A 22,205-nucleotide genomic window follows, 5' to 3' on the forward strand; every position below is an offset into this window, starting at 1 on the left:
GGACGCGCGCGCGAAATTTATTTTTTTAATATTATAATTTGGATTTGTTAAAAATAGAAGCGGCGAATCCGACGAACTATATTAGAAATTGGTATGGCCTTATTCTGATATGCTTTTCATTTTATTTAATTAAAACGCGGACCTACCGATTGTCGAAAAAACAAACCAACGAGTGTCATTATTGGCGGTAATTATCGGGGGTGATTATAACGGTAATGGACAGATTTGTACCTGAAATACGTTGGCGGATGGCGATAGGCGGGGGATGGCGGTAAAACGGGGTTTTATATAGCGAGGAAATGGGGACTTGACTTTTTTTTGGCGGTAGGCGGGGGTAGCATTATAACGGGGGGAATTATAACGGGGGAGCACTGTAGTTTGAATTTTTTATATAGGTCTATTTTAAAGTATCAGATCAAAATTGCATAAATATTTTCATTTTTGGGATGTACACTTTTTGTTGGTTAATTATGTGACTTTGCCTTACTTAAAGACAACATTCGTTGAGGTGAGCTCTGTAATCTCTGATTACCTATGTTTTTAAAAGCAGTAGCTTTTTGCAAAAAAAATAGGCTTAGACACAATATTGTTCCTGTTACTTGTATTTTTCTGTACATTCTGACTCTATAGCGCACGATGACGATAGTATTTTTCATCAGTTTGACTGCTTTCTATGTTAAAAAACAGACACTTTTCAGAGTTACTTTCTAAAATCTAGAAACATAAAAGATCCATCCCACTGCAAAATTACATAGTTTCAAACTGTAAGTGTAAAAGAATTTTCCTTTCAACAGAAAGAATTTGCTATTTAAAAAGATAAAAAATACTTTCTTATCCTACTTATTGGCATGGTTTCTTTCTGCAGTGTTGTCTATTTTCGCCGGTACATTTCGACAAAACCAAGACGAGTATGGTAAATGTACAAAGTATTTAGAAAAATATTAACCTTTAAGAAGCTAATCTAAAGAAAACAATTAAATAGTTTTAAGGAAAGCGTGTTTTATTCAACTTGTAGATACCTATGGTAGAGTCATATAAGTTGTTACATCATATCAGTTACTGATACATTACCCTTTTAAACAGGCATGTTTAAAACTAAAGATAATTAAGTTTAAGGACATTTATCCCAGACATAATATATAATACAATCCAGAGTTATGTCGCCAAACTGAAGTTTGATAATGTTGATTTTAGTACAAGAGGAATGTGACCTTAATTTGTGTGAAAAACCATGTGAGCTTTCATGGCCCCTGGGTCAGGGGTTTTGATTATATAGTGAATATACATTAATTCTTTGAAAATCTTTTCCTTTGCTCCTGGGTATTATGCCGATGATCTAGGTTTATATATGTCGAAGAAAGGTGCATCTAACAAAATGGTAAAATTTCATGTCCCCTAGGTCAGGGGTACTGTGTGTGTGGGGGAGGGGGGTTACATCAAGTCTGAAAATAAATTAATGCTTTTAAATCTGCTCTTTGGTATTAATCAACCATTTATGATGAAATAAAATTTATGATAAAATTTCCAAAATTTTGGAATATGTAATCCCTGGGTCAGTCGTTCTTGTGGGGTAGGGTGCACAACTGGTTATAAAGTGGAAGTGCATTTTCTCTTTGTTACTCTGAACTACCACTGGGTATTTAGTAACTAGATGCATGCTAAGTGTATAATTATGATAAATAATTGTGCCTCTTTCAAAAGTTAGTCTAAAGACTAGATATTGACCTGGGACCTTATTCACAAAGCCTCCGTAAACTTACTGGACCCGTAAACTTTGCGGAAACAACCCGCAGTCAAAAAATTCTTATTCACGACGTCTCCGTAAATACCGCACCCGCAAACTTTGCGTAAACGTTCCGTAAAAATGGCCGTACGTTACGGGACCATCCGTAAACGTTGCGGAAAGGGCAAAATCCGTATTTACGAGATTGAAATAAATCAATTATACTTTAAAAAAATATAACATTTAAATGAAAACACATAGAAAATAATTAAGTAATAATACAATTGATCAAACTTTCTTCCCGATCAACTTTTCTTTATTATTATCTTCTCTTTTTTGCATATACAGAGTACTCAGTTTTGTGAGTTACATATAAAACGATTGTTACGTAATATTTTACGTCATACCCGTTATTCATTACTACGACTACGAAATGGCGTTCCAAGTCTTATTTCAAAGACTAAACCAGAGAAATTTAAGAAGAGAAAGGGTCTTCAGGGACCGGACACATCCTTTATATATGTACGATGATAAAGACTTGATTATGAGATTCCGCATGCCAAGATATTTTATTTTAGATATCATAGATTTGTTGGCTGATGACTTGGAGCCACCTACTATAAGGTCCAAGAGCATATCTGCTTCTCTTCAAGTTTTGACGGCCATGAGGTACTTTGCCACTGGATCTCTACAACAGGTAGTCGCTGACATTTCATGGGTAAGCCAGCCAACTGTTCCAAGAATTGTCTGCAAAACATCTAGAGCTTTATCAAATAGGACAAGGGAATTCATCAAGTTTCCTGAGAGAATAGCAGAACAGCTTGTAATCAAACAGGGGTTTTCGTGTGAATTTAACATTCCAAATGTATTGGGATGCGTTGATGGAACACTTATCCAAATTAAACCACCATCGGAAAGGGAAGACGCGTATGTATGTAGAAAAGGGTATCACGCAATTAACGTTTAGGGAGTTTGTGATCATAAGAAAAAGCTGACAAACATTGTTGTTCAATGGCCTGGTAGCACACATGACGTATATGTCTGGAATAATTGTTTGCTGAAAGAGTGGTTTGAAAATCAGCCCTATGTTGGCCATCTTTTGGGCGACCAAGCCTACCCGTTGAGGCAATATTTAATCACCCCTCTTAGGGCCCTGAATACGCCAGCTGACAGTGCATTCAATGTTGCGCACAAAAGAGCAAGACAGAGAATTGAAGATACGTTTGGACGATGGAAGAGTCGGTGGCTTTGCATTCACAAATTTGGTTCGTATTATATTTATACGTTAGTTTATAAAAAGCATGAGCTTTTCTAAAAGGCTTGTTTTTCCCAATAAATTAGGTGATATAATAGTTATAACATTTTATGTACAGTAAATGGAAAGTTACTTTGAGATTGAATACTGTTCGTTATCTCCATAACCTTCTTCTTATCTGACGTGAACAAAATTATACTCTAAGAATAAAGAAAATTCATATACATGTAATATTGTAATCAGCATAATTGTAAATATAAAAAGCAATCCATTTCTAATTTCCATTGAGCCCCGACCCTATCCGGGGGGGGGGGGGGGGGGGGGGGGATGTGGTTCAAAATTTGAACAAATTTGAGTCTACACTACCTGGAGGATGTTTCCATATCAATATGTCTTATCATTGCTTTTCTCTGTGAATCCAGATATTGTTAAATAGGATATCCAACGTAAAACAAACAGTAAGACTCATATCTAATCTATTATCTCTCTATCTATTTATCTCACACACCCTACCGAACCCCCAATTAAAGAGTCCCCCCTTCATTTTGCTGTATTTACTATTGATTTTTACCTTTCCAAGTAAAAACGATATAGGCTTTGTACATAGCATAAAATGTCCCTTTAAGAGGCATATCTTAAAGCAATATGAGCTGCATTTTTGAGAATTTTATTTTGTTGGTAAAATGTGTTATTATGATTAATTTGTATGTAATCTAAACCCTCATGATGAATTAAACCAGAATAAAGTTTAAAAATGTTTCAGAAGAAATATTTCTGTACAACTGAATATACAGTATTATATAAGAAACCATTATTGTAGGGACAACAATAATTCAATTTTGCTTCAATCAAAGCGTATTGAAATTTCTTTCATAGCAAATATGAACAAGAGAAGTTTATAAATGTTCTATTTTTCTGTCATTGAAATAGTTAATTACAAATTTGCAACATTTTTTTCCGATGTCAGCTCATATTGCTTTAAGTAATACAGTGTACATCAAGTTCAAATACGTGTCTTAAATAACTTGTAAAGTTCAGACAAAATTTTTAACGCGTTAGTTTAACAGTCATTATGATTTGAATCTGAAATGTACTTTACAAAAAGAGTGAGAAATGAAATTCTAATTGGTAAAAAAAAAATCCCAGTTAATTTTTATTAATTGTATGCATTAAATGATATACAAGACCTTTTTAATAAATTTTAAAAATCCAATGTACCGCATACTGTATATCGCGTTATGAAATATAATGACTCAAATATTGTATGAATCAAATGGCGTATCGAAATATTTTGGTCAATACGCTTCCTGAATGATAATTTACAAAAAATGTAGAAGATATATTCGTAGTATATATATACTCAACAAAAAAAAGAAACGCATATTCAGATTAATATGAAAATCTAAGTTTTAAATTTAAACCTTATTTTATTTAAGTAAACTTAGAGTGTGTTGTGATAAAAATCAAATATGTCCTATGTTGCAAATTGAAAAGACATGATGATGTCATTTTCATAACCCCCAAATTCAAGGGGCATAACAATATGTATTATTATACTTTCATGTTAAATAATTCTCATTACGTCAGTTGCACGTTTGAAAGAACCGGAATAAACTTGATGTAAATAAAAGCTTGCGTCTGATGTAGCTTACTTAAAAACAACAAAAGACAGACGAAACATGCTTGCGAGTGCTAGATAACGAAACTTTAAATGATAAAAGACTCTTAGAGTATCAAATAAACAATAAAGAGGTTAGTAAATCCTTTTCGAAGAAGCGGGGAGTTTGAAAGCTTTCTATAAACGTGAACATAAAGACAATCGACGATTTTTTTGCAGATATCTTTTAATCAAAAATGACATTCAGTATAATAAAATAAATGGTGCCTGTTTTGGAGGGTAACAGTTGAAATTGACACCCCTCGGAAAACCATTGTCAACCTCCGCTGACGCGTCGGTTGACAATGGTTTTCCTTGGGGTGTCAATTTCAACTGTTATCCTCCAAAACAGGCACCATTTATATACTGTGCGACGTTTCAACGCTGGTGGGTTTCCAATGTACGGATGTCGTGGACGAATACCATCTCCTCTCAGTCGCTTGTGAACAATTTGTGCACTTTAATACTGATTTCTTCAACCGGCAATGAAAATAGACCCCTGATTTACAAGAAATGATATAATATATATCGATACTTGTATATTTCTATTCAATCACATTCTTCTTGGTCTTAAATAATTTAAAAATAATACTTTGACAATGATACCAGTAAACCACACTTTATTTTTTTCCGTAGTGATGACCTCGATAATTTGTTATGGGTAAATAGATTTATTCCTCTCTATTAGAATGTATTTCCTAAATGAAATAAAACTACAAATGACTTTAAAGTCTAACAGTTAACTCATTACCAAGCTTATGTACCGGTATTACACATGTGTGTACTATTCATAAAAGCAGAGCTAAAGAGTTCATATTCATCAGAACCTCCAACTGTAGCACTGGAGACTGACATGGATAAAACTGACTCTCCTGGTAGCTTCAGAAACGCTCTTCTTCCATTGCAAGACGACGGCGTTCTATATTCAGTCGCTCCTTTTCCATTCGTAACCTTTCCTTATCCACCTCGAGAGATTCTCTCTGAATCTGCAGGATTTCTCCTTGTAAGGTTAAACTAAAACGAAATAATAACTCAATCATAATTTAGTACAGGAATTACACGTGGGAATACTGTAGACGTACTTTTTTCCACGGAGTCATAATTTCTCTTTAATCCGCGGGTAGAAAATTACGCGGATTTCTTAGACTGTCACTATATGCCTTATATTTATGTTAAGTACGCTTGGACAAATTTCTGTGGAAAGTTTGTGACCGCGTACATAGCGTAAATTAATACCACGCGGAAAAAAGTACTTCTACAGTATTTTCATAACGGGCGAAGAATTACTTGAAATCTATGTTTAAGCCGAATGCAGTGGCCATTTTTGCCGACCTCTGGAACATCAATTTTATTTTTTATTTTATCTGAACTTTACAAGTTATTTAAGACACGTATGAGAGGGCTTATATAGGCTATGCCTGCTGCCCAATCCATTTATGTATTTTACATAATAAAATATGTTCAAATCAAATCAAATCAATTTTATTTTGTATTTGAAACTTATTATATACTTCTTTTACACTCTTGTGATTTGATATCTTTGTGGTACTCTTATATTTTCGCGGAACATTAACTGATTGATAAGGTTGGAAATATACAGCTTACGTCATCTCTATCTGTAACAGACAAAACATTCAATGTTAGACAGTGAAATGGGCGGGTATACAATTCGACGCGGACGTGGGGAAAACATCTGATTTAAATTGCAGATTGAAAATCATTTTCAATCCACCTTAGCTGTTTTCAAAGCAATAGTGAATGTTTGATCAAAAAATCAACTAATTTTAACTCCCAAATAGGCCGACATATTGTTTGAAGTTCACTTTAATAGGAGTTTTAGCTTGTACTCTTAAGGACGTGAAAGGTCATAGAAGACAAAGATTATTTTTCAGGAGATATTAGATTCTAGGAGGGAGTGTAAAAATTGTCGAGTCAGATAGCTTTGTACTAATTAATTTTTAGGATGACAAGAGCTTTTTTAGTTTTGTCCTTAATGATTTTTTTTTTTGACAACTCTTATTTTTTCCCAAGATCATTAAGCCCCCCCCCCCCTCCCTCGCACACTTACATATTGAATTATACAAAACAGAAATCAAATATTTGTCCCATCAAACATTTGTTTGAAACAATGGACAGAAAATTCTGATTTATATAATATAAATTCTCTTCAAACTATACCAAAATTCGAACTAGTGCTAATTGTAACGGGGACCGTTACAGATGTTCCCCAAACGCTCCCCAACTCCCTTTTGGTGCCATATTCCCTGTAAGCTTCAATAAATAAGACAAACTCTATGCATTTGGGACTTTTACAACGTTTACCAAGAAGTGTACCAAGTTCATTCAAATTTTAGCATTGCACGTGTGCGCATGTGAATGCATGTGCATAATGACCATATCATCTTGTCTACACAATCTATATATTTTAATATACTAAATATTAAAGTATTTAATCCAAAAGTATAAAAAAAAAATACGCTCATTCAAATGTATTTTTGATTTTAATCATTTCACGTAAACGTACGTGCATACATGAGCATGGTGCCCATACCCTCTTTAAGAAGTCCATTACATCTATCTATGTTCTAAATCTCACCCCGTTTGGTTGAAAACCAAGGGAGTTATAGCTGTTTAAAGTTTAAGCCAATCAGATTGCAGCGCACGTACACGAACGTGTATCCATGCGCATGGTGACCATACCTTCTTGTGGAAGTTTATGTCTATCTATGTTCCCAATCCCATCCTGTTTGGTTGAAAACCAAGGGAGTTATAGCTATTTAAAGGTTAAGCCAATCAGATTGCAGCGCACGTGCATGCACGTGTTTTCATGATAATTGCTATACATTGTGTTGTAGGATATCCTAACACATGGCTATGTTCAAAATTTCAAAGGATTTTGTCAAAAAACAAGAAAGATATTTAGACTTTAGTTTCAGCCAATCAGAGCAAAGCGCACGTGCATGCGCGTGAGATCTTGCTATTTTGACCATGTCATATTATTGTCTCTGCTACTAATATAACCTTATATTATAAATTTCAAAGCATTTCATCAAAAAATAGAAAAGTTACTAATATATCAATTAAATCGGTCATTTCACGTGTTGCACGTGCACGCTCTTGCAAGCACGTGCGCGCAAAATGACCTTCATTCCCCAAATCTGCATAACATGCCTACTGACCCTAAAAAGGTTTTACCAAAGTCGGATGTATAGTTTACAAGATCACTCCCGGACAAAAAAGTACCCAGGAAGAAGAAGAAAAATAATAATAACTAGATACGATCTCGTTGCAAGCAACGAGTAGGTCTTCCGTTGAATTTCTCGATAAGATGAGATGTGATTTTGACTGAGATATTTTAAAAAAGAGAATGACATTGAGTTTTCCTTCATTAAATTTAAAGTTTCTGATTTATATCACAATATCTTGAACATCTTTTGTTAAATATGGCTTATTAAAATACCCCCCCCCCCCCCCCCTTTTTCGAGATGTAAAGCATCCAATATATATAGCATTTTGGCCCCTTGCGACTCCTTATTGCGTAACATATGATCAAAATTTTATAACGCATTGTTGCAAATCGTTAAGATGAAAAGTTTTGCCTCTGTAATGTATAACAAGATATTGTTCATTAAAGAGTTCAATTTTGACCATCTTTTGTTCAGCATTGCTTATCAAAATATTCCCCCTTTTTAAGATATAAAGCGTCAAAGATTTGACATTCTGGCCCCTTGTGACCCCTAATTACGTAACATATGATCAAAATTTATAATATGTTGTTGCAAATCGTTAAGATGAATACTTTTGCTTCAGTAATGTTTAACAAAATATTGATCATTAGAGAGTTATAGATAAAAGACATTGGCTCCTCTGAGTCCCTAATTTGAGGGGCTAGCCCCTTTCTCCTGATATCAAATGAAAAGTCTCATGATTTTAAAGATTTTTTGTTCAACACTAATTCAGAGATTTCTTTTCGTTGTGGAGATAAGCTAAATGGAAATATTTAGGGGCCATCGCTTTCAGTCCTTAATGGGGCCGTTTTACAAAAATTCAAAGTATGCATATTGTTTAGAACATTATTTTGACTATCTTTTGTTCAATATTGCTTATCAAAATATTCCCCGTTTTTTGAGATATAAAGCGTCAAAGATTTGACATTCTGGCCCCTTGTGACCCCTAATTACGTAACATATGATCAAAATTTTATAATATGCTATTGCAAATCGTTAAGATGAATACTTTTGCTTCAGTAATGTTTAACAAAATATTGATCATTAGAGAGTTATAGATAAAAGACTTTTGGCCCCTCTGAGTCCCTAATTTGAGGGGCTAGCCCCTTTTTCTTAATATTTACATGAAAGTTCTTAACATTTTGCACATTTTTTCTTCAATATGCTTTTACAAATTTTGAACAGGTACGAAGATATGAAACAAAATGTGTCAAATTTTGTGAGATGTTTCTGAGACATTTTTTGGGCCCTACCGAGCTCTGGCGCTTTTTGTGCTAGAAAGATATAGACACCCAATTGCAACTCAGCAAACCCTCCTGTTTACTCACTAAAAATCTTAGGTCAATATCTTAAGTCGTTTTGGAGGAGTTTCCCGGACAAGCCGACCCTTTTAAAATCAGAAAATCGTCCATATCTCACGACCGGAAGTGACGACGTACATATAAAAAATTTCCAATAAGGTTCAGATCAATAACTACCAGATCTGAAAGTTTCATGAGAATCGACCAAGCCGTTTCCGAGAACTCGCGTGCACAAAATCGGTTGGAATAATAAAAGGGAAAAAGAAACCGAACGAAAACAATAAGGTCTTCCGTTGGAAACGGAAGACCTTAACTAGACGAGATCTCGTTGCGAGCAACGAGTAGGTCTTCCGTCTGATTTTTCAATAAGATGAGATATGATTTTGACTATGATCTTTAATACAAAATAATGATATATGTATCAAGACTTTTCTCCCTTGATTAAATTGTTTCGATTTATTCAACAATCTCAAATACTTGAACCCAGGTCGCCAACGTGAATGAGCTTTTTTTTCTCTTTTATCCCCAACGCGCAAACCATTAAGCTATTGGGAGTGCTGCTCTAAATATACTTGTGTATACTTTTGCAATAGTAGACCTGTCTAAGAATCATAAAAGGCAAGCCACTATTCATAATTTCGCGCCAAACACCAAGAGTAAATATTCGCGCCTTTTCTATGCACTGATCTATAAATACGTGTGATAGCTTCAATGAAATTAAATAAATAAAACGTTATTATCACCTTTATCCTATTTCGAGGATAAGAAAGTATATTTAACACAATGTACACATTACATATCATATCTAGCCCAGCTCGCCAACGTGAATGCGCTTTTTTATCTCTTTTATCCCCAACACGCAAACCATTAAGTTATTGGGAGTGCTGCTCTAAATATACCTGTGTATACTTTTGCAACAGTACACCTGTCTACGAATCAGAAAAAGTGGGGCTCTTTTCATAATTTTGCTCCAAACGCCACGAGTAAATATTTGCGCCTTTTCTTTGGACTGATCTATTAAATAGGTTTTTAGCTTCAATGAAATTAAATTAATAAAACGTTCTTATTGCCTTTATTTTATTTCAACGTTAAGAAAGTATATTTAACACATTGTACTCATTACATATTGTACACAGCCCAGTTACACTAGAGCAGTGAAACGGAAATTAAGTTTTAAGATTGACATTGAATTGCAACGTACTACTACGTGAAAGTCCAAGTAGTTTTTCACATTTAATGTATCCTTATTTTAGAGTGGTTTAATCAAACGCTCAGCTGCCCCCATAAACCCCTACTCGCGAAATGGCGGAGTTGACAGAGACAGCCGCCATCTTGGGCCCGCTTCAGATTTTCAAATATTAATATCTAGAGTTCAGATTAACCAATATTCAAACAACTTATAAAGTAAACATCAATAGAAGGGTCTCTATTAACATTCCAAAAATAACTGAAAAATATTGAAAAACAAAAAAGTTAGAAAATACGCTTTTTTTCAATTCACATCTCCTAACGACAGGAAGTAATGACGACGAACGAAAGGTCGCGTCCTGGTAAGAATCTATCATGATCTATAATCCCTGAAAGTTTCACATTGATATCTTTTACCGTTCTTGGGATTAACCACGGACAAAATGTCATTTTAAAATCAGGAAATGTCCCGTAACTTGGCACCAGATAGGAATTTTCAAAAAATCGCTCAGACAGATCAAGTTCATGTTACGACACATCTTTTCTGAAAATTTCATGTAAATCCATCCAGTACTCTTCGAGAAATCGCGTGCACAAAATTTTGGAAAAGAAATAATAAAAAGAATAATAATAATAATAATAATAATAATAATAAGAAACAGTAGAATAACTATAAGGTCTTCCGTGAAGACGGAAGACCTTAACTAGAATCTTGTTGCCATTGCAACAAATAAGTCTTCCGTTCTTCTAAATCTGTAAGAATTTGCCTTTTTCTGTGCAAAAACATAGATATCATATGTACTCTGAAAGAAAAAAAAACTACAAAAAGGTCTTTCAGTACTTAAGGTACTTTGATTTTCATGATCAATCTTATTCTGATGCATTTTGGCACTCACAAGAGCTACACGTGTATCATAGACAAACCAACAGACAAACGAATACCGTACTCTCATAAACTTCACTGTGTTTATGTTCTGACACAATTGTGATGGTGTTATAAAAATGTCATGAACTAAGTTAGTACCACATTAAACATAAAGTCGTTGATTTTTAAAGTAATAATATCGAGATTTGCCAGCAGAAAGATTATTCAATTACGGGAATTATTCAGCAATCGATTAATTGATTATATGTTGTTTAACGTCCCTCTCGAGAATTTTTCACGTGGAGAAGCCTCCACTCGCCGGTGGAGACTGCAAAATGTTGTCTATCGCCATTGAGCAGTGAGGAATCTTTTTGAGCCAGTACGTACCATTTGACACACGGGACCTCGATTTAAACGATCTCATCTGAAGGACCGGTTTTCACGTGCCACAATTAAAGTCCATAATACGGATATAACTCTAGCCATGTTTTTATTTTATTTTTCTTTTCACAAATTTGTTGCATCAGATTTTCTTAAAGATCATACTTAATAAAGATCATTTCGAACAACTTCATTGCAATGCATACAGCGTCCGATGATTTTGATTGACAGGTGCACTTCGAGTGATACTATACAGAGAGTGACTGTGATGGACTATGAAATCAGAAAATATTTAATAAAGAAGGGGTACAACTGATACAGAACTGATTTTTTCTATGTAAATGTAAATAGGATAATCGGGATTAAAAGGGAATCTCTCTCTCTCTCTCTCTCTCTCTCTCTCTCTCTCTCTCTCGCTCTCTCTCTCTCTCGCAGACATGTAAATTTCAGTATCTTGCGTAATGAAAAATCTACTATTATAGAATATGAATTCTGTATACATGTTAATGGTAATTATAACCAAGTGTTCCAGATTTAATTGTATAACGAATTTATAATTCAAAGGCTTATAGTTGCAATAATGTCTCCGAATAAAATCAAGAGGGGGGCTTCAAAAGAATTACATACTCGATAATTTTATGTTTTATGAATTAAAAGGAAAATACTTAAGGTTGCATGTACATACATATGATTATTAGCATTGCATAAAATTGTGTTCATTCGTATACTTTATCTAACATATCAACAGACCTTTGCAGATGTTTTTGTATCATGTTTTTAGCGTAGCATTATTTCACACAGAAACGCGTAACTTTCACATAATGTTAACCCTTTGAGTACTAGTATTTCACAAAAATCCAAGAATCGCTTTTTTTCATCTTTAATAACTTCTCGGTTATATAAAAGTATAGATCATGTATAATAAATAACACTATAAGACTTTTAATCAATGAAATATACGTGTTAAAACCAAATCCAATCTAAAGATTGATTTTCTTTCTTTTAAGTTGCAGATATCAATTTATTTCTAAAGGCTTTACACCTACTCTTCTTTCTCTCAGTCCCCTTTTGAGTACATATAATATTTTAGAATCGAAAATAAAACTCGGATTCCGGGACAATTTCGCATTCAAATTAGAGAATGAATTAAGAATATTTTTTTTTAATATAATCATAACAGACATTACAGATTTACACTACGCTGACAACTTTAAACTATGCATATACTGAAAGCAGTAACCAACGTAATCTTTCATGCAGAAGTGCATATGGAAACTCAAAGTCTAATTATTTTTTTATGTGAAAAGTGTGGATATAGACGTCTGCGACGTCATGGATACTACCTCCGCCTTTATCTCGAAAGTTCTATTCCCACTTACAAGTCAGAGTTATCTATCTTTGCTCATTGTCACTACGTAAATAGAGAAAATGAATTTATTGACGGAACCTTAAATCTCCAAAATGCAGAATCCGATTGAATAAATAATATGTTTAGTATTTTTGTAGAATAATTTGTATATACATCGCTGTAATGTATACTGCGTACAATATTATTTTCATCAAAGTGCTTAGTTGACACAGAACGGATATTTTTTTTTAGATATAAATTTGTAAATCAAAAACTTTCAATATACAGACTAACACTACACAGCCAAATTTAAACTAATATGCATACTAGTATAGTGAATTAAGTAACATGCAAAAGAGAGAATATTGAATGTGTAAATATGTTGATCTGGAGAACTTATATATGTCTCTAACGTCATCAATACTATTTCCGCCTTTATCTCGAAAGTTCTATTCTCATTCACAGGTCAGAGTTATCTTTCTTTGCCCACCTTATACATACTACGTAAATAGAGAAAATTTCGGTTACGAAAATATACAAAATGCGGAATCTGATTTAAAAACAAATTATATATTTAGTATTTGTAGAAAAATTTCTGTTTTACATAGGAATATCTTGAAAAAATATCTAAAAACAAAAAAATCAAAAATTGACCAAAAACAAATTAACTTCCGGTTCGGACAGGAAGTACTGGAAACACACGAAAACAACTTCAAAACAAATAGAATATCATGATCTAATACTCCTGTAAATTTCATATCTTTACCTCAAACCGTTTCCGAGAAAACTGCCGGACAAAAGTCCATTTTAAAATTCGAAAATCGGCCATAACTTCGGACCGGAAGTAAATTTTTCAAAAAACGGAATTTTATATATACTTCATATATCAACCTACTTACACGAGAAAAATTGTGAAAATCTATCCAGCCATCTCTGAGTAATCGCGCTCACAAAATTTGGGAGGAATAATAATAATAATAATAATAATAATAATAAAAAGAAACAATACAAACACTATGAGTCCTGGCAACAAAAAAGTCTTCCGTTCCTGTATGATACCGTTTGCATTGATTTTTGTATGTAGAGAAACGTGTACATTAAGTAATAATTTTATTATAAAGAAACTAGGTTTTTCCTTTCAGTACTTGCAATCCTTTGATTTTTACTGCAAAAATGAATGTATCTGTTGTCCGCATATATAATACTGTATGCGTGCAGTTTTTTTTTTTATCAAGAAGCATATTTTAACATTTTTTTAAATTTAATGGGTGAGTATCGAGAAAACGTCTCAGAACTTACAGTACTTTGATTTTTACTACAAAAATATCCTTTCAGTCCTTGCGGTACATGTGCTTTGATTTTTACTGGCCGAAGAAAATAGCTTCCATAGGTTACTTATTGTATGCATTAATGTTTATGTGTAGGAAAAAACTGCCAGTTTCATACTACATGTACACTGTAGTGAGAAAAATGTTGGTATGTAAAACAGTTCTTTCAGTACTTAAAGTACTTTGATTTTTATTGCAATTTTAAGTCGTCAACCTAATATTTATGAGAATGTATGTATTGATTTTATATGAAGAGAAACATGTATACATAACCTTCATGTAATTAAAAGTAAAAAATGCTCCATCAGTACTTTCAGTACTTTGATTTTATAAATGCAAAACGAAAGTAGCTGAAATCTACAAAACGCGTGATCTGATTTTAAAACAAATTATATATTTGGCTTCTATGGATCTATCTCTATTATGCCTAGAAATATCTTGAAAAAATATTTAAAAACAAAAAACTCGAAAATTGACTGAAACACAAATTCACTTCCGGTGCGGACAGGAAGTACTAGAAACATACGAAACCTACTTCAAAACAAGGACAATGTCATAATATAAAACTTCTATAAATTTCACATCTTTAGCTCAACTCGTTCTCAAGAAAATTTCCGGACAAATTGTCATTTAAAAATTGGAAATTCGGCCATAACTTCGGACCGGAAGTGAATTTTTCAAAAAACGGAATTTAATATAAACTTCATATATCAGCCTACTATCTTGTGAAAAATTGTCGAAATCTATCCAACCATCTCTGAGTAATCGCGCTCACAAAATTTGGGAGGAATAATAATAATAACTAGAAACAATCTCGTTGCGAGCAACGAGAGGTCTTCCGTCCGATTCAGGAAAAAAAATCTCGTAAAATCGAGCTGAAAAGCGATTCAAAATTTTGGTCGCAAAGAGGATTGAACCCATGTTGCCTTTTTCTGTTTTATCCCCAACGCGCAAACCATTAAGCTTTTTGGAGTACTGCTCTAAATATACTTGTGTGTATACTTTTGCAACAGTACACCTGTCTAAGAATCATAAAAGGCGGGTCACTATCAATAATTTGCGCCAAACGCCACGAGTAAATATTCGCGCATTTTCTTTGAACTTATCTATTAAATAGGTGTGATAGCTTTAATGAAATAAAATAAATAAAACGTTCTTATCGCCTTTATTTTATTTCGACGTTTAAAAAGTCTTTGTACACATTACATATATCGTATCTAGCCCAGTTACACTAAAGTAGTGAAACGGAAATTACGTGTTAAGATTGACACTGAATTGCAACGAACTACTACGTGAAAGTCCAAGTAGTTTTTTTTACATTTCATGCATTCGTATGTCTATATGGTTTAATCAAACGCTCAGCTGCCTCCATAAACCCCAATTGCGAAATGGCGGAATTGACAAAGAGCCGCCATCTGGGGCCCGCTTCAGATTTTCAAATATTAATATATAGAATTCAGATAAGCCAATTTTCAAACAACTTATATAGTAAGCATAAAATTGTTAAGATGAATACTTTTGCTCAGTAATGTATAACAAAATATTGATCATTAGAGAGTTATAGATAAAAGACTTTTGGCCCCTCTTAGCCCCTAGTTTGAAGGGTCAGCCCTATTTTTTTGACATCAAATGAAAGGTCTTGCGATGTTGCACATTTTGTCTTCAATATGTTTTAACAAATTATGAACAGGTGTGAAGATATGAGACAAAATGCGTCAAATTTTGTGAGATATTTCTGAGACATTTTTTCGGCCCTACCGAACTCCGGTGCCTTTTGCGCTAGAAAGATTTGGAGACCCAATTACAACTCACCAAACCTTCCTCTATTTTCCCTGAAAATCTCAAGTCCATATCTTAAGTCGTTTCGGAGGAGTTTCCCGGACAAGCCGACCCTCTGAAAATCAGAAAATCGTCCATATCTCACGACCGGAAGTGAGATAATCAAAAAGAAAAAAAACCTATCAAGATCAATTGAATATCTTTCAGATCTGAAAGTTTGGTAGAAATCGGACTAGCCATCTCTGAGAAATCGCTTGCACAAAATCGGTTGGAAGAATAATAATAATAACTAGAAACGATCTCGTTGCTAGCAACGAGAGGTCTTCCGTCCTATTCAGGAAAAGAAATCTCGTATAATCGAGCTGAAAAGTTATTCAAAATTTTGGTCGCAAAGAGGATTGAACCCATGTCGCCTTTTTCTGTTTTATCCCCAACACGCAAACCATAAAGCTTTTGGGAGTACTGCTCTAAATATACATGTACTTGTGTGTATACTTTTGCAACAGTACACCTGTCTAATAATCATAAAAGGCGAGTCACTATCAATAATTTGCGCCAAACGCCACAAGTAAATATTCGTGCATTTTCATACATTTTATTTGTTAAAAACTCGACTCTGCAGAACCAGAGAAGGTTTTCTACAGGTCCATTCCCCATCACGGGGATGACCTTACTTGCACATTGGCACCATGTGTATTATCGGCGCAGCCTATTTATGAGAAAATGAAATGAATATTTTTTAGTGTTTAAGAAAACGTTGAACCTACGCTTGCGAAAGTTCTAAGACATTAAAAGATAATTAATTTCTTCTTTATCAAATCAAGAAACTGATTATACGTTAAATCAGCAAATAGGGACCTTTACCTATGCCATGAATATCACAGAAAAAGATTCAAAATTTTGGTCGCAAAGAGGATTGAACCCATGTCGCCTTTTTCTGTTTCATCCCCAACGCGCAAACCATTAAGCTTTTGGGAGTACTGCTCTAAATATACTTGTGTGTATACTTTTGCAACAGTACACCTGTCTAAGAATCATAAAAGGCCGGTCACTATTAATAATTTGCGCCAAACGCCAGGAGTAAATATTCGTGCATTTTCTTAGAACTTATCTATTAAATTGGTGTGATAGCTACAATGAAATAAAATAAATAAAACGTTCTTATCGCCTTTATTTTATTTCGACGTTTAAAAAGTCTTTGTACACATTACATTTATCGTATCTAGCCCAGTTACACTTAAGTAGTGAAACGGAAATTAAATGTTAAGATCGACACTGAATTGCAACGCACTACTACGTGAAAGTCCAAGTAATATTGTTTACATTTCATGCATTCGTATGTCAGAATGGTTTAATCAAACGCTCAGCTGCCTCCATAAACCCCAATTGCGAAATGGCGGAATTCGGAATTGACAAAGACAGCCGCCATCTTGGGCCCGCTTCAGATTTTTAAATATTAATATCTAGAATTCGGATAAACCAATTTTCAAACAACTTAGATATTTATAATCTAATTGTTAAGATGAATACTTTTGATCAATAATGTATAACAAAGAATTGATCTCTAGAGAGTTATAGACAAAAGACTTTTGGCCCCTCTTAGCCCCTAATTTGAAGGGTCAGCCCTATTTTTTTTATATCAAATGAAAGGTCTTGCGATATTGAACATTTTGTCTTCAATATGTTTTAACAAATTATGAACAGGAGTGAAGATATGAGACAAAATATGTCAAATTTTGTGAGATATTTCTGAGACATTTTTTTTGGCCCCACCGAACTTTGTTGCCTTTTGCGCTAGAAAGATTTGGAGACCCAATTACAACTCACCAAACCTTTCTCTATTTTCCCTGAAAATCTCAAGTCCATATCTTAAGTCGTTTCGGAGGAGTTTCCCGGACAAGCCGACCCTCTAAAAATCACAAAATCGTCCATATCTCACGACCGGAAGTGAGATAATCAAAAACGAAAAAAACCTATCAAGACCAATTGAATATCTTTCAGATCTGAAAGTTTGGTAGAAATCGGACGAGCCATCTCTGAGAAATCGCTTGCACAAAATCGGTTGGAAGAATAATAATAATAATAGGGAAAAAGAAACCGAACGAAAACAAGAAGGTCTTCCGTTGGAGACGGAAGACCTTAATAACTAGATGCGTTCTTGTTGCTGGGTCAACAAGCAGGTCTTCCGACCGATTTTCGTTAGAATTCTATGCTGCGTCATCCCATAAAATTTCAGAATGTATTTCTTTCGTTTATGTTCATTTACAGCAGCCTCTCAACATATCTCATGATTATTACAGGTATTCCTCAAAATATCTCAAAAAAAGGTTTTAAAAATCGGCAAAATCTTCAATACATGTTAAAAAAGAGAGAAAAGTCATTTGCAACTGAAAAAAGACAGAAACAAAAAAAATATTTCAACGCCCACAGCAGGATTCGAAACCACAACAGTGGGACAAAGTTTGGTTTGGTCATATCTTTTCAATATATGCACGCATCAAGATATTGAACACATATTTAGAATTCTCATAAGACACTCTATAAACCATGTAAATCCTAAAGAAAAATATTCAAAAACAAAAAAGTTGAAAAATCGGACGTTTTGAATTCACTTCCGTTTGCGACCGGAAGTGCCGACGACGAAAAATAAAGGACGTTCCCCATAACGGAGTTCGATGTTCTATCACCTCAGTGAGTTTCACTTTCATATCTTTAGCTGTTCTCAAGAAAACTGCTGGACAAAATGCCTTCTAAAAAATAAAAAAATCCCCAAAAATCGCGAACGGAAGTAAATTTTGAAAAAATGAAAAACACGTCTGGAGATATTCTCATGATGCATCTTCCCTGAAAAAATCGTTGAAATCTGTCTACTCATAGCTGAGATATCGGCTGTACTATGAAAAAAGAATAATAATAATAAAAAACAGAAGGAAAACAATAAGGTCTTAAAAAGAAACAATACAAACACTATAAGTCTTCCGTTGTGAACGGAAGACTTAATAATAAGAAACAGAGTAAAAACAATATGTCCCCAAACTCCGTTTTGGGGAACATAATTATTTGTCTTTTGGGTCAATCAGTAATAATGTGCCTTCTAGCCTGGCTGAGGTGGATTGAGAATGAATTTCAATCTGCAGTTTCACTCCGATGTTTTCCCCACGTCGGCGTCGAATTGTACCCGCACATTTCATTGTCTATCACTGAATGTTTTGATTGTAGCAGATAGAAATGACGTAAGCTGTATATTTCCAATCTTGACAGTTAATGTTCCGCGGTCTTTAACTAAAATTTTTTAAAATGAAAAACTGCGCTAAATTTTTGTTAATGTAAATTAAAAATGCCCATTTTCTTGGTAATACGTCCGGAGTAATGCACTTGCCCGAATTGTATTTTTAGTATGTTTCATTAATATTCGAAGGAGGCGGAGCCAGAAATTTATCGGGAAATCAGGTTTCTGGATGAAAGTGGATGAAATGCGGAGGAAAATTTTATAGGAATAAATTACTCCCACCCTAAGATAAATTATATGGGATCCGTTTTTATGACTTCTTGTATGTATACTAAAAAGAACGAAAATTAAATTAATCTTGAATATAAAAAATATTCGTGAATTTCTTGTTTTCTAAAAATACAAATCAAAATAAATGGTTAGCGATTTTCATTAATGTTCCCGGGATAAAGTTGGTTTATAGAATAACAATTGTCATGTAGGGATAAATTTTCAACTGTATTAGAAATACTCTTAAGACATCTCATCTTTAATCACCTTTCATCACTTTCTTTTTGACTGTAGGGTCTGGTTATTTTCCGTTTCTTCTCCAAGTTGTCGTCTGTAATTTGAACACTACTGTTGCTGAATGGGTGATCTTGGACAGCTTCCGGAACATCAGATGACACCGGAATATCAGCAGACGATGGCTTGGCTGGAGTCTATATATTTGGGAAATACTTTTTCTTGAATGTTATATATCAAGACTTTTACCTTTCATAGATATAAATTTTAAAAGAATGGGGTGTATGAAAAAATAATAAATCTATAAATTATATTATGTATTATGTTTTCCTTTTTCATTATTATTATCAATATGATAATTTTTTTATTTAGGTGCCTATTATCCGAACACACTAACAAATTTGTAATAGTTTTTTAGCTCACCTGAGCCGAAGGCTCAAGTGAGCTTTTCTGATCACATTTGTGTCCGGCTGTCTGTCTGTCCGTCTGTCTGTCTGTATGTAAACTTTTCACATTTTCGACTTCTTCTCAAGAACCGCTGGGCCAATTTCAACCAAACTTGCCACAAAGTATCCTTGGGTGAAGGGGATTCAAGTTTGTTCAAATGAAGGGCCACACCCTTATTCAAGGGGAGATAATTGGGAATTAATGAAAATTTAGTGGTATATTTTTAAAAATCTTCTTCTCAAGAACCACTTTGCTAGGAAAGATGAAACTTATGGGAAAGATCCTCAGGTAGTGTAGATTCAAGTTTGTTCAACTTTAGGGGGTAGGGCGGGGCCAAAAACCCAAAGTTTTACCGAAAATTCTTTAAAAATCTTCTTCTCAAGAATGACAAAGCCATAATTCATCATATTTATATGGGAGCATGCTCATGTAGTGTAGATTCAAGTTTGTTCAAAATGGCCGAGGGCGGGGCCAACAGTTTTACATAGAAATATATAGGAAAATTCTTTAAAAATCTTCTTCTCAAGAAGGACAAAGCCATAATTCATCATATTTATATGGAAACATGCTCAGGTAGTGTAGATTCAAGTTTGTTCAAAACATGACCCCCAGGGGTAGGGTGGGGCCAAAATGGCCGACCAAAGTTTTACATAGAAATATATAGGAAAATTCTTTAAAAATCTTCTTCCTAAGAATGACAAAGCCATAATTCATCATATATATATGGAAACATGCTCAGGTAGTGTAGATTCAAGTTTGTTCAAATCATGATCCCCCCCAGGGACCAATGTTTTACATAGAAATATATAGGAAAATTCTTTAAAAATCTTCTTCTGAAGAATGACAAAGCCATAATTCAAATTTGTTCAAATCAATGGCCGACCAAAGTTTTACATAGAGATATTTAGGAAAATTCTTTAAAAATCTTCTTCTCAAGAAGGACAAAGCCATTATTCATCATATTTATATGGAAGCATGTTCAGGTAGTGTAGATTCAATTTTGTTCAAATCATGACCCCCGGGGGTAGGGCGGGGCCAAAATGGCCAACCAAATTTTTACATAGAAATATATAGGAAAATTCTTTAAAAATCTTCTTCTCAATCATTTTCTAAAAAATAGCAAATCCAAGATTGGTCATGGGACTACTTTTGGATTTGAACTTTACAATAAAAAGCCATTTTATACTAGTCCTACCCTTGGTGCTCAGGTGAGCGATGTGGCCCATGGGCCTCTTGTTTTTATTAGGGCCCCGCAAGGATTTGCGGGTGCCCTATAGTAATCACTCTGTCTGTCCGTCTGTCACTCTTCCGTCCACAAATTTTCTGTTTTTTTCTAATAACTTTTTTTATGGTTGCCCAATCAAGTTCAAATTTGGTATGGTAGTTCAGTAGGCAGAAATACATATTTTGATGCTAAGTTTGGTTCTCTATGTTTTCTGGTTTGGAGCTGGGGTGGTGGGGTAGATTCCTTAACTATGCATAAGAATGAATGGGCAACTTTTTTTATGGTTGCCCAATCAAGTACAAATTTGGTATGGTAGTTCAGTAGGCAGAAATACATATTTTGATGCTAAGTTTGGTTCTCTATGTCCCCTGGTTTGGAGCTGGGGTGGTGGGTAGAACTCCTCTAACTTGTCTATAGAAGAATGCATTGGCAAAGAGAGATAACTCGCTGAAGATGTTCCCATCTAAACTGAATGCTGGCTATGAGTCCCTTGGGATTAATTAGCTTTCCTCCTGAAGAAAATCCAGAGCATTATCTTTATCTGTCACATTGAGATGAATTACCACCTCTATCTGCAAATGAAGTTTGTTTTGAAGTTAAGTCAATTTGGAATGCTATGAACACTCAGAAATGTGGATTTAAATATAAATTTTTGTAATTTATTTTTGTTTAATAGTTATGATTTCATTGAATGCTAAAAACAAGAAATAGATTAAAAAAGATTTTTTGATTTACTTTTTTTCACTTT

The 22,205-nt window shown here is 34.1% G+C and overlaps 2 protein-coding genes across 2 annotated transcripts; one reads left to right on the forward strand and one right to left on the reverse strand.

Annotated features, from left to right (window-relative positions):
- The first annotated feature begins 2,156 nt into the window (after positions 1-2,156).
- On the forward strand, positions 2,157-2,690 carry LOC134281450 (putative nuclease HARBI1). Its single transcript, XM_062763915.1, has one exon. It carries the CDS (start codon positions 2,157-2,159, stop codon positions 2,688-2,690), a length of 534 nt encoding a protein of 177 aa, XP_062619899.1.
- Positions 2,691-5,291: 2,601 nt separating this feature from the next.
- LOC134281452 (myb/SANT-like DNA-binding domain-containing protein 4) lies at positions 5,292-19,982 on the reverse strand (the record flags this gene model as incomplete). Its single annotated transcript, XM_062763916.1, has 2 exons — positions 5,292-5,649; positions 19,819-19,982. Coding segments are annotated over 2 exons (297 nt in total), but the record flags the coding sequence as incomplete, so codon positions are not given.
- Between the last annotated feature and the right edge of the window lie 2,223 nt (positions 19,983-22,205).

The sequence above is a fragment of the Saccostrea cucullata genome, unplaced genomic scaffold (assembly GCF_032062105.1).
Source record: "Saccostrea cucullata isolate Sc308-1 unplaced genomic scaffold, CSIRO_AGI_Scuc_v1 ctg7498, whole genome shotgun sequence".
Lineage (NCBI taxonomy): Eukaryota > Metazoa > Mollusca > Bivalvia > Ostreida > Ostreidae > Saccostrea > Saccostrea cuccullata.